The sequence below is a fragment of the Trichosurus vulpecula genome, chromosome 8, assembly GCF_011100635.1.
Source record: "Trichosurus vulpecula isolate mTriVul1 chromosome 8, mTriVul1.pri, whole genome shotgun sequence".
Taxonomy (NCBI): Eukaryota; Metazoa; Chordata; class Mammalia; order Diprotodontia; family Phalangeridae; genus Trichosurus; species Trichosurus vulpecula.
The window spans coordinates 120,514,160-120,527,890 of record NC_050580.1 but is presented as its reverse complement, the minus strand read 5'-3'; the positions used below and the strand labels follow the sequence as shown (position 1 = coordinate 120,527,890).

The following is a 13,731-nucleotide window of genomic DNA, read 5'->3' as shown; positions in this document are numbered from 1 at the left end:
TTCATTGGTCATAATATCTAAATTATGGCTCAGTGTCTCTTAAGTTATGATTTTGTATCTAAGTTATAATTTTTAACAGGTCACCATGGCTGGGCTTCCAGCCTTGCCTAGATTTTAAGTTAATGGCTTTTCTCTTCTTTCTGTATATTAAGGCTTTTTCCCCATTTGAGACCCCATAATAGGCTAAGTAACCCAGATGAATTTCCTAGGGCATTCACCTGAATATCAGTTGCCAAGACCTTCAAAGACTATTGGGGTTCACTGCTGGGACTTGAAGTGGTTTCATAGAAGACCTAGGAATCCAGTCTGCGCTAAAAGCAGTAGGGCATAGGGACCAGAGCTCTGACTCCACTGGCACAGGGAGCTCCCGGGGTGGGGGTGGGGGGGGGTCAGCTACTTTTCAGCCATAGTCCTAGAGAACTGCCTAGATCCCTGAGAGATTAGCTCCCTTTCCAGGGTCATGTAGCCATTGTGTCAGAAGCAGACTCAGGTTTTCCTGACCCCGAGGCCAGCTCTCCGCTATGGCATGCTACCTCTGAGCAATGTACTCCTCAGCCAATTGAAGGCCAGATTGTTTAACCAGAAGCACCCAAGACAGGGACTTAGGGGCAACCAGGGAAGTTCCACCTTTATCTGCCAAATTAGGACAGGGGCCACATCTCCATTAGACTGCTCACATACACATTGGGGCTGGAATTAACATCTTTGAATTGGTTTGGAGGAGGACTGGAAGGAGATAAAAATGGGGGTGTCATCAGAGAACTTCAGGTGTGGTCGTCTCCAGAGAGTGGCAGGGGAAGTCTTTTTTGGCAAGCATACATTGGGCATTCTGAGGAAACAGATTAAGTGACTTGCCCAGGGGCACACAACTAATAAGTATGTGAGGTCACATTTGAACTCAGAACTTCCTGACTCCAGGTCCAGACTTCTATCCCCAGCACCACCCAGGGTCCTCAGAAGTCTTAGCTAGAGGGCCTAAAGCAATTATCTTCAAGGTATAGTTCTTCACGACACAGAGATTCTCACTGTTGGTCTCTCTTTGCTGGATAGCCATAGGTGGTTTACTCATTGATCTCTTAGGAGTTGGGGGTGGAAAGGTGGGTCCTCCTAGTTAGCAGCCCCCATCTCTAGAGCCATTCTTAAAAGGATCTCCGCAAGCAGCCTATACTGGTTCACATTCTGCTGCCACTGTTGGTCCCCCTCTTCAATAAACTGATTATGTTCTAACCTTACACAAGTTAGCCAAGGTTTGACATTGAAACAATATGAGACAGTGGCAAATGATTCGGCAATTAGCAAGAAGAGACTTACTTAGCCATAGCAGGAAAAAGATATTCAAATTGAATCTCCCTTGCCTGAGTTGCCCGTCATTTTCTATCAGGGAAGCATGAGAGAGGACACTTTGAGCTCCTGTGGTTGTTCAGGTGACCAAGAAGTGATGTCAACAGCCTGAGCGCTTAGTCTCCCAAGACAACCAAGTCTTGAGGATGTTTTCAATACCATTTAGGGAAAAGTAGCCTAACTTGCATGGGACAAGGGGTTAATATCAGTCCTTCCTCACTAGGTTGGCACCTTCTCTGTAACACACAGTCTTGGAAAGCTGCCTCGATGAGTTGAGGGCCTCACCCAGGATCTCACAACCAGCTCCTATCTGAAGTGGGATTTGAGCTAAGCCTGCTTCAAGGAGCCAGCTCTCTATCTACCAGGACTAGTTTTATTTCTCTGAATTCTTCATTTGTGGTTTTAGCTGGCACCATAATGTTCCTTTACCTTCCTACACCACAGTGCTAATGAGTTCTGTCTTCCCTGAACTTAGACTTGAGTTCAATCTATCAATCAAACGTTCAATCAACAGGAATTTACCAAGTGTCTGTTATTTGCTAGGAACCATGCTAGGTGATGGGGATCAAAGGGTATGAACAGTTTCAGAAGAAGAAATCAAGCCATCGATAGCCCTTTGAAAAAATGCTCCCGAAAGTAATAGAGAAATACAAGTTAAAGTAGCTCTGAGGTTCCACCTTGTACCCATCAGATTGGAAAAATAACAGAAAAAGAAAAATGACAAACGCTGGAGCAGCTATGGGGAAACCGTTGATTGACCTATGATCACCGTTGATGGACCTATGAATTGATCCACCCATTCTGGAAAGCGGTTTGGAACTCTGCCCCACAGAATCACTAAATTTTAACCCAGCAATACTGCTTCTAGGTCTATATTCCAAAGAAAGTGAAAAAGAGAACCCAAAAATATTGGCAACAGCTCTTTTTTTGTAGTATCAACAAAATGAAACTAATGGGTGCCCATCCCTTAGGGGAATGGCTGAATAAATTATGCTATATGCACACAGTGGAATATCATTGCACTCAGAAATGAAGTAAGGCATGGTTTTACAGAAACCTGGCAAGACTTGTATGAATTGATGCAGAATGAAGAGAGCGGAACCAGTAGAACAATTCATACAACAATGTTGTAGAGACAAATAACTTCTTGAGAGACTTAAGAACTGGACCAATGCAGTAATCAAACTACAATTCCAGAAGACTCATGATGAAGCATGCAACTCACCTGCAGAGAGTGAAGTAAGGGACTCAAGATATAAAGTGAGACACCTTTTTGCATGTGGCTGATCTGAGAAGTGACTATGCATATTTCTTACAAGCTTTTCTTCTTTTTGTCCTACTGATTGAGGGTAGTGGGTGGGAGAGAAAATAAATACTTGCCAGTTGAAAAAGAAATTAAGGATTTTTTTTTAATGGAACAGTCCCTCTTCTGAAGGTACTCGCCTTCTACTGAGGACAATACGTAGAAATCATATATATATGTACATATGTGCATATATATATATATATACATACACATATTAGTACATAAATGCAGAGTAAATCTGTAAATAAGCACGACACAAATACAAACTAATTTAGGGAGAATCACTTCCTACAGAAGATGGTTGAGTTGGGTCTTTACAGAAGAGAGAAGTCTTATTACGTGGAAGTGAGGGGAAGGTGAGTGCGAAGGTTTAACCAGCTTTTAAGAGCCCACGATCAGGAGCATTGATTGATTATCATAAGCTACACATAAAGGTCACACAATTTAACAATGTTAGCATGTTTTGGATTGTTCTCTGATTTTTTTTTTTGGAGGGGGGAGGTCACCTCCTGTCTCTAAAATTAAATTATAAACTCAAAAGCAGCCAGGTGCCGATCTGGATCGGAGGACCTCGGCTGGAGGCCTACTTCTCCTGTTTACTAATTCAGTAGTCTCGGGTAAGACATTTCATCTCTTGATCTTACTTTAAGAACTTTTCTGCCTCTAAATCTACAACCTATAATCCAAGGAGCATGTTTATTACTTTTCTTGTAACACCTCCAAACAAAGCACCCCAAACCACTGCCTATTTAAATAGGATCATAATGTTTTTGAACTGGAAGACTGGAAGGGGCTTTGGAGATCATGTCTAGCCCTTTCTCGTTTTTTAAGTGAGGCATTTGAGACTTAGAAAGGCAAAGAGACTTGCCCAGGAAAATCCATCTGGTAAACGTTGCAGGCAGGATTATTATACTCTAAATATTCTACCTTTAAATCTAGTGCTGCCCCTCGAGGGATCCGACCCCCGGTTTGCACAAAAGTCTGTGGGCGCCTCCAGCTGTGCACCCTCTAACTTGGGTTCGTGACATTTGCCCCACAGAGCCAGCCTTCTAAGTGTGCCTGCGCGAGTCTCACAAAAGGAAGGCGGGGTGTTCAGTGGGGTGTGAAGGGGAGAAGATCTGGGTGCAGGCGACTGGGGGGGTTTTTATGACGGCTGGAGTGGGCTCCGCAAACCTGACCCGTTGAAAGTCACGGTTTCCCCGTTTAGCTGAGTCATACCAGGACCTGGATTACGGTTGCATTAAGGAAGCCCTGGAGGGGTGCAGGGCTGGAGGCCAGAGGGGCGGGAAGTAGGGGTGGGTTGAGGGAGGAGCGGGTGGGAAAGGGACTGGGACTGCCCTAGAGCAGGCGGGACCAGGCTGCGCAGATGGGGAGCCTACTGGCTGCCTATTAGGGGCCGGGCGGGAAGGGAGGAGCCGGCCCGCGGCCAGCTTTAGGGTCACAGCTGCGGGACCCGCGAGGAGCCCTGGAGAGCACGGAGCAAGGATTGCGCAAGGCACAGCGCGGCCGAGGTGGAAGCTGCTATTGAGCCCTGAACGGAGGCAACCCGATCCGGTCCAGTGCAAGCATGTCCTTTATCCCCGTGGCCGAGAACTCGGACTTCCCCATTCAGAACCTGCCCTACGGAGTCTTCTCCACCCCCGAGAACGTGAGTAACGTAGGACTGAGAGCTGGAGGAGGAGCTTGGAGACCGAGCCTTCCAAACTCTTACTTTTACAGGTGGGGAAACTGAGGCCCAGACCTCTCTGCTTTGTCGGGTGGAGGGGTGGGATTGGGATCTGAAAGGGTCGCTTGGGCTGGAGCAGGGGAGTCGCAGGCCTTTTCTCCGTGCCATCCTGCCCCGATCCCTGCCCCAAATCTGCTCCGCTGCAGGGTCCCCAGCTTCAGCCCTCACGGAGCTGAGCGCCTGTGCCTCTGATCACAGCGCACCGTCCGGCAAAAGCTCCGGGCAAGAGGCAACCGTTAATTTCTGGTGTGTTAATCTCGCAGGGAACAGGCCAAGTCTCTTCTGTTTTCTTACTATGTGAGCCCGAGTCCGTGCACTTAAGCTTAGCTTCTCGGCTCTCCTGCTTTGAGGGGCCGGAGGGAGGATGTTTTTGGACACCTAAGCCGATTTACCTGGTTCTTATGTTTTCATTCCGCGCCTGGAGGCCGACGCTGGAGACAGTGGATGGCATGACTCACCTGTTGGCAGTGGTGGGTAACTGGAGCATAGAGCTTGTGGGCCGTGGAACAGAAGGTGAAAATATTTCTAGGTGTAAGACTAAACTCAGAGCAACCAGGGATTGTGAACTGATTCCCTTTTAAAAAGGTGGCTTTTTAAAATAATGGGCTCAATTTTTTTTCCTTTGAAACTATTGCTTTAAAAACCTAGCTTTTACCTATTTTCTCCTCCACCTCTCGTTTTTATTTGCAAGTGACTGTCTGTGACGCCACTTTGGGTTTTCTTGTCAAAGATACTGGAGTGGTTTGCCATTTCCTTCTCTGTCTCATTTTACAGATGAGGAAACTGAGGTAAACAGGGTGAAGTGACTTGCCCAGGGTCACCCACCTAAGTGTCTGAGGTCAGATTTGAACTCAGGAAGATAAGTGTTTCTGCCCCTGCACCACCTAGCTGGCACAGTGAATAGAATAACCAGGCCCTGCAGTCAAGAGAACCTAAGTTCAAATTTGGCCTCAGATGCTTACTAGCTGGGTGTCCCTGGGCAAGTCACTTCACCCTGTTTGCCTTAGTTTTCTCATCTGTAAAACGAGATGGAAATGACAAACCACAAAGGCATCTTCACCAAGAAAAGCTCAAATGGGGTTATGGAATGAATCAACAACAACCATGTTCAAGGTAAACTTATCTAATCATAATAATATCTGAGATACACATACACCCCCCCCACCCCCCGCACACACACCCCTTAAATTTACATTCATTGTCTCATTTGATTTTTTTCAGCCACTCTAGGAGATAGGTACTACAGGCCATTTATCACCCTCATCTGATAGACCAGGAAACAAGGACAGAGAGATTAAGTGATTTACCCGTGGTTACAGAGCTATTAATTTAGGAAACAAGGTTCAAATCCAGTCTCTTCAGAATCCCAAGTTAAGCACTGGTACCTCTCTACAATGTTTTTAAGTGAGTCTAGAGTGGGGATGCTTTTTAACATTACTTTTTATAAATGCACATAATTTTATTGTAGAAAGTTTCTCTGGGATCATATTAATATTTTTCTGTGATAAGCCAAACCACATGTGTTATGTAATAACACATGAATAACAATGAAGGGTCAAAGTTCCATGTGGACAGGCAGCAGCAAAATTTTCAAACCTTGACCCGGACTCACAAATACCTTGAATAGGCTCTGAACCGGGTTCATCTTTTAAACCTATAAAATGTTAGAACTGGAAGACCACTCTACAGGCCCATCACATTCTATAGAAGAGAAATCTGGTGATTTCATGTAAAGGTGAGGTTTCTTGCCCCAAATCACATAGCTAGTTAGTAGCAAAACTAGGACGAGACATATCTTTTTCTCCCAGTCCTTTTATCTTCTGCAATGCCAGATCACAAAAATGAAGAGAGCTTCCAGCCAGTCAGGTAATTTCACTTTGTCTTATTGCTCTTACATCTTTATTTAAATACTATTTTAAAAAATAATTTTTTTGATGTCTTGTTTTTGCAGTCATATCCTGATATGCTCTTCCCTTCCAAACCACCACATTGAATCCTTCCTTATAACAGAAGAACAGTTAAGCCAAATAGACTGGTAAAGCAAACACACCAGCTGGTATATGCAACATTCTACACTCAGTCCCCATCTGTATTCGGAGGAAGAATTTCATTCACTTCCCACATAGTCAGACTGTATCCTAGACAGATGTTAATGGCCAGCGCCTTAAGATTTGCAAAGCACTCTAGAAACATTATCTCATTTGATCCTTACAACCCTAGTGAGTAGCTGTTATTATTATGAGAAAACTGAAGCAGACAGAGGTTATAACATGACTTGCACAAGGTCACATAGCTAGCAAGTTTCTGAGAGTGGATTTTAACTCAGGTCTTCCTTATTCTATAACTGGCACTTCATCCACTGTGCCACCTAGCTTTGAGAAATGCTTGATGAACGAATGAATGAATGAAGACAAGACGATTGTTGTTATGCTAGTTTCTGTGATAATAGTTCCCTTGTTTACAGAAGCTCTTAGGATCATTGACTTAAAGTAGTCAGGGAACCTAGAGATCATCTAGTCCAATAGTTGAAGAAAATGAGGTTCAGAGAGGCAGTGACTTTCCCAGTGTCACAGGGTCAATGGCAGAGCCAGGATGAAAAACCCAGGCTTTCGCCCTGAGAATTCATTGCTCTTTTTTCCCGTTGTACCATGTTAGATTACTTTTAACTCTCCAAAAGTTTCAGTGACTATATCTACATGGAGGAAGACTTTGAAACCATGCCCTCTGTCTTTGGTCTCAGCATCCAACTGTGTCAATGGCGTGTGAGTAGGAGCCGAGGAGGCAGAGAGCGGTGGTGATCCAGGGATGGAATTTGGTAAGGGAGCTAGGGATTTGAGAGTAGACCTGAGTGTGGAGTTGAATTGGTTACCTATATAAAACAGAGAGAGAGATAGAATGGTAAGAGGTTGTGGTCAGATAGAGGAATGTCAGAGCATTGAGTCAAAGAAGTGGAACACTTATGAGTGAGGGTGAGGTTCACAGTGTTAACTGTCCCTGTGTATGGTAGAGACAGAGTAAGGGAGCCAGTCGTAGGATGAAAGCAGTTTGAGGAACCAGGACTTTAGGGAATCTAAGGGAGCATCAACATGAATGTTGAAGTTTTTAATCTAATGATAGAGATTGAGAAAAGAAGAAGATAGCAAATTAGGTGCTGCACTCTGAGAAAGGAAGAATGAGCCACCATGAGAGAGATTGCTGATTGATTGATGGAGGCAAAGGAAGAGTCTAGTAGGGAGTAAGCATTTTGACTTCCTCTCTAAGAACAGAGTGCTGGGAGTATGAGAAACAATGGTACAGCCAATGTGGGAAAGGTTCAGGACGAGGGAAAGGTTGTTCATTATGGAAATGAATTCTAGAGAACATGGTATAGAAGAAGTGGGCATAGTTTAAAGTGGGACGTGAGTGGGGTTGAAGAGGAGGATGATAATGAGATTGAGAGGTGGAGGTTGGGGATCTTTTACTCCTAGGCAGCTGGTGCTTAGTACAGGGCTAGAAAGAGTGAGGGCAGCTAGGTGGCACAGTGGATGGAGTGCCAGGCTCAGAGTTAGAAGATACCGCTTTCTGACCTCAGACACTTAACTAGCTGTGTGACCCTGGACAAGTCACTTAACCCTGTTTGTCTCAGTTTTCTCATCTATAAAATGAGCTGGAAAAGGACATGGCAAACCACTCCAGTATCTTTGCCAAGAAAACCCCAGAATGGGATTATGAGGAGTCCAAAATGGCTCAAACAACTGAACAACAACAGGAAGAGTGGAAGGTGGTGGGAGTTTGTTAGCAGTGTATAGCAGACGAATTGTAGTGCTCCCAGTTTCCATGGGGTGGTTTTTCAGGGGAAAGGCCAAAGCTGCTAGACCTTATCTACCTTCCTGATCCTTCTGGTTGGATGGGGACAGGGTAATGTATTCCCTTATTTTTGCCTTTTCCATATATCAAGTTCTATGCGAAACATTTTCTGATATCCCCTCCCCAGCTGTCAATGCTCCATCCCTCTACAAATTATCTAATACTTTTGTATCTGTACATTTTATACCCCAGCCCCATAAGATATATGCCCCTTCAGGCCAAGGACTATTTTGTATTCATCTTTGTATCCCCAGCACTTAGCACAGTTCCTTGCATGTAGTAGGCACTTAGTAAATATTTAATTAAATAGAATTATTGACATCTAGTCCTTGTCCCTCTATACTACACTGCCTTCCTTTAGCACTCATCCCTGACCCCTGAATGAACCATGGTGAAATCAGGAGCATGTATGCCGTCTCCTCTCTTAACTCTTTGTGTCCTAAGCCTGGCCCACTTGACAACCAGATGACAAGTGCCCTTCTTTCGCCTTCTTCATCCATCTGCCACAGCCACAGACTGGTGGAATCCAGCAGTATAAAGAAAAAAGAAAAGCTTTTGCTTCCCTGGGGACAGGGTCCAGTTCTGGTGTGTTATGAGCCAGCCATTTGTATGTAAAAAACATTTATTACTTGGGAGTTCACAAGTAAAAAACCAACAAAACCCAAGCCTTATATTACTATTCTCTCTGCTTTACATATGGGAAAACTGAGGTATAACTTACTGATAAAACAGTATAGAGCTGTGGGTCCCATACCAATACACCAATGCGTGTTCTCTCTCTCTCTCTCTCTCTCTCTCTCTCTCTCTCCATATACATATATATAATACACATGCATATATAAACATTATTAACTATATATTATAAATTATTGGTGATATATTATTGATTATTACATAATAGATTATATATAAAGAATGTATATATTAGAGATAAAGAGCATGTATTATATATTATATAGAGAGTATAATGCATATTATATACGTTGAGAGAGAGCACATGCATTGGTGTACTGGTGTGGGGCCCACCATCCCTATACATATACATTTATATGTGTGTGTATGTATGTATTTTCCCTTGATATCACACTCATTTCTGTGGGGAAAAAGCAATCCTCTTGTCACATCCTACTCCAGTCCTCCCTTGTGCTTGCTGTCGTTCAGTCATTCAATTGCGTCCAGTTCTTCCCGACCTCGTGGACCATAGCATGGCAGGCCTTTAAGGAGTAACAGTTTAGCAAAGATACCCAGTGTAGTATCTGACAGTCTGTACAACATTCTATCAATGCTGTGAGGAGGGAGGTATGTTTTATCTGATTTAAGAAACCGTGGTTTTTAAATTCATCCAAATTCAACCTCATTTTAGGGGTCTCACTTTCCATTGTTCATTCTTCATTCTTCTTCTCTTGATTGTGCTTTCTCTGCATCTGTTCATTGTCTCAGTGTTCTTGGTGTTTGACCCGTGGAGTCAGAGCTTCTGGGAACCAAAAGAAACCTTAGAGATCATCTAATCAAACTCCCTCCTTTATTGGTAAAGAAAATACGGTTCAGAGAGGTCTAGGAACAAGCTCACACAGTAGGCTGTTTGCAGAGGTAGGGCTGGAGCCCAGGTTTCCTGGATTCCAGGCCAATATTCTTTCTGCTGCTCTAAAATTCGGTTTGTATCCATGATATCAAAGGTGTATCAAGGGTAGCTAGTCTTGCCTGATGTATGGGAAGGTGTCACTGCCCATTTGGAAAAGTAGCCTCATGCTTCACCACCAATCTCCAAGGAATTGAATGGCAAGTACTTTCTTTTTTTTTTCTTTCCTTTCCATTGTTTTAATTTCCTAAAATAAATTTATTTACTTATTTTTAGTTTTCAACATTCACTTACATGAGCTTTAAATTTTCTCCCCCTCTTTCTCCTCCCCCTCCCCAAGATGGCATGCAATCTGTTACAGGCCCTACATATACATTCCTATTAAATATATTTTCACACAAGTCATGTTGTATAGAAGAATTAGAATGAATGGGAGTAATCAGAATGTATTTTCTTTAGTCCTATACCCAACATCAGGGCTAATTGAGTGAGCACCCAAGTTGTCCTGAGCAGGACCTTAGTGAATAGAGACTTGTTAAAGTGCCTGGACTATTCTATTACGGCAATAAAAATATATTAGAAAAGGGAAAAGCCATCCAGGAAGGGGTTAGGCTAACAGTTGTGTTACCACTGCACCCTAGTTTGTGGTCATTCTTGGTTGGATTTCTGATCCTAATGTTGAACACATATGCACATTGTATGCAATATTATAAAGTTTATATTTTTGAGTGATTTACCATTAGGGCTTTTCAAAGATATGAGCTTTCCTATTACTGTGATTTCCCAACACCCAGAGGTCCTTGGGATGTTGTAATGTGACAAGAAGTTAAACCTAAATCTGACAGCGCAACTCAAATAGACCACCCAGTTAAAATTTAACTTATGTTAGCCAGGCTTTCCAAGATGACCCTTCTAATTATGAACCCTGACAGTATCTTTCTAACTTTTATCTAAGCAAGTGGCATAAGTACAGTGACCACTGGCTCAGAAATCAAAGAATCTAAGTTCAAATCTTACCACTGATACTACCTGTTTGATTTTGGGTAACTCCTTTAACTTCTCTGGGTCTCAGTTTCCTCATATATAGAATTGGGTGTAGAAGAGAGCACTAGATGTCCTCAGGTCCCTTCCAGCTTGAGATCTATGATCCTAATGGGACCTAATATTAACTCTAAGCAACAAGCATGAATCAACTGCAGGAAAACCCTTTGGAGTAGGTAAAGTAGGAGTCAAGCTAGACTTTATGAGATAAAATTCTGTTGTATAAATGCCTTCGTTTGTCCAGAACAGAACTGGAACATCTCTTAGGATGGGGTTTGATATCATCACAATCCTCTGATATTTAGGTGTAGAAATGTGCTGAAACAGCAACTGAAGGGAAGCCCTGTGAGAGAGGAAGTCTACTTCACCTTCTTTTAAGAAAAGATTTTTAAAAAACCAAAACAACCACCTGTATTCTAGTTAATTCAAAATTTTGAAATGGACTTCCTGAGGGTCCTTGGGATTATTAGTCACTTCTTAGTGTGATTAACAGTTATAAATATGATTCCTTCTCTATCTGGTTCCATGGCCTCCTTTATTTACCCATCCCCAAACAAAAACTAGTTTTTTTGGCAATGACAGTAGAAAATGTGATTTTTTTTTTTTGACAAACAGCATTAGGTAACTATTAGGGGAAAAGAGTGACCTTTAAGACATGATTGGAAAATAGTGCTATGGAACATAGGTAAAATATTATTTAAAGAATACTAATTTGTTGTGTAGCCAAGTATTATAAAAACATCCAATATGGAGTCAGAAAAAGAATTTTTTAAGTGACTACCCTTGAAGATTTCCTCCTCCCCAGCACACTGGGGGATTAGCCTTCCAATAGGTAAAAAGGAAATCAACTGGACCTATGATTTCATCAGTACAGAGAACCGCTAGGTGAGGATTCTCTCTTTACCTGTGCAGATCTATTCTGTTTCTGGTATCACTGATGAATATTATCTTTCTGGATAGAGTTGTTTTATTTTTTTGTTTTGTTTTCTTTTGTTTTTAACTGGATAAGTAAAGCCAAAATTTCCAGACTTGGAGCAATGTTGTCCAACCCCAGAGAAATTCCATTTTACTCGTAGCTCCCACTTAATGGAATGTCTTTCCCCTGAATGCAGGCAGATCTCTTGAAGTGATTGGGTGATCCTGTTGTCCCCCGCACAAATAAATACAGATGAAATGGTCTGAAATCTGACACTATGCCACCTACCCCTCAGCCAAGAAAGGCAATTTAATGCTCCTATATAAGAAAGATCCCTTTTCTTTCAATTTCTATTTTACCCTCTGGCTCTAGAATATCAGGGCAGTTCTCCTTAATAATTTCTTGAAAGATGATATCTAGGCTCTTTTTTTGATCATGGCTTTCAGGTAATCCAATAATTTTTAAATTATCTCTCCTGGATCTATTTTCCAGGTCAGTGGTTTTTCCAATGAGATATTTCACATTGTCTTCCATTTTTTCATTCCTTTGGTTCTGTTTTATAATATCTTGATTTCTCATAAAGTCACTAGCTTCCACTTGCTCCAGTCTAATTTTTAAGGTAGTATTTTCTTCAGTGGTCTTTTGGACCTCCTTTTCCATTTGGCTAATTCTGCCTTTCAAGGCATTCTTCTCCTCATTGGCTTTTTGGAACTCTTTTGCCATTTGAGTTAGTCTATTTTTTAAGGTGTTGTTTTCTTCAGTATATTTTTCAGTTTTTTTTGGGTCTCCTTTAGCAAGGCATTGACTTGTTTTTCATGGTTTTCTCACATCACTCTCATTTCTCTTCCCAATTTTTCCTCTACTTCTCTAACTTGCTTTTCCAAATCCTTTTTGAGCTCTTCCATGGCCTGAGACCAGTTCATGTTTTTCTTGGAGGCTTTTGAGGTAGGCTCTTTGACTTTGTTGACTTCTTCTGGCTGTATGTTTTAGTCTTCTTTGTCACCAAAGAACGATTCCAAAGTCTGAGTCTGAATCTGATTCTGTTTTTGCTGCCTGGCCATGTTCCCAGCCAACTTACTTGACCCTTGAGTTTTTCATTGGGGTCTGACTGCTTATAGAGTATAGAGTACTTTGTCCCAAGCTTGAGGGGCTGCTCTGTTGTTTTCAGAGCTATTTCTACGTAGCAAGCTTTGTCACACCAGTGCTCCTCCTACCCCAAGAACCGCCAACCCAGACTGCAACTCAGATCTGAGGTAACTCTGCACTCCCACTCTGATCTGCCACTTAATTCCTCCCACCAGGTGGGCTTGGGGCCAGAAGCAACTGCAGCTGTAGTTCTGTACCTCAGAGCTGCACCACCTCTGCTGCCCCTGGGGTGGTGGCCGAACCACGAACTCCTTTCACTCTGTCCCAGCAGCTTTTTCCACTAACCTTCTCTGTTGTCTTTGGTGTTTGTGGGTTGAGAAGTCTAGTAACTGCCATGGCTCACTGATTCAGGGTGCTGGGGCCTGTTCCGCCAGGCTCCTGGTCTGGTTGGTCCAGGCACGGCCCACACTGGGCTCTGCTCTGCTCCACTCCCAGTTCCATGCGGTAGACCTTACCCCGCGACCATCCAGGCCATCCTGGGCTGGAGCCCTGCTTTCTTCTATTATTCTGTGGGTTCTGCAGTTCTAGAATTTGATGAGAGCCATTTTTTGTAGGTGTTTGAAGGGACCTGGGGGGGGAGCTCATGCAAGTCCCTGCTTTCCAGCACCATCTTAGCTCCGCCCCTACGTGTTTTTCTATAATCAATGAGCTCATAATTTTTTTGGGGGGGGGGAATAATTAATTATTTTTAGTTTTCAGCATTCACTTTTATAAGATTTTGAGTTCTAAATTCCACCCCCCCTCCCCAAGACATCGTGCAATCTGATATAGGCTATACATGTACAATCATATTAAACATTATTCATGCTGTGAAAGAAGAATCAGAACAA

At 42.8% G+C, this 13,731-nt stretch overlaps 1 protein-coding gene across 1 annotated transcript in view; it reads left to right on the top strand.

Moving 5' to 3' along the window:
• Positions 1-4,072: 4,072 nt before the first annotated feature.
• Positions 4,073-13,731, top strand: part of FAH (fumarylacetoacetate hydrolase) — a 52,144-nt gene continuing 42,485 nt past the window's right edge. The window contains exon 1 of the mRNA XM_036734565.1: positions 4,073-4,295. Coding sequence (XP_036590460.1) covers positions 4,215-4,295 — 81 coding nt within the window. The 5' untranslated portion in view covers positions 4,073-4,214. The remainder of the gene's footprint in view (positions 4,296-13,731) is intronic.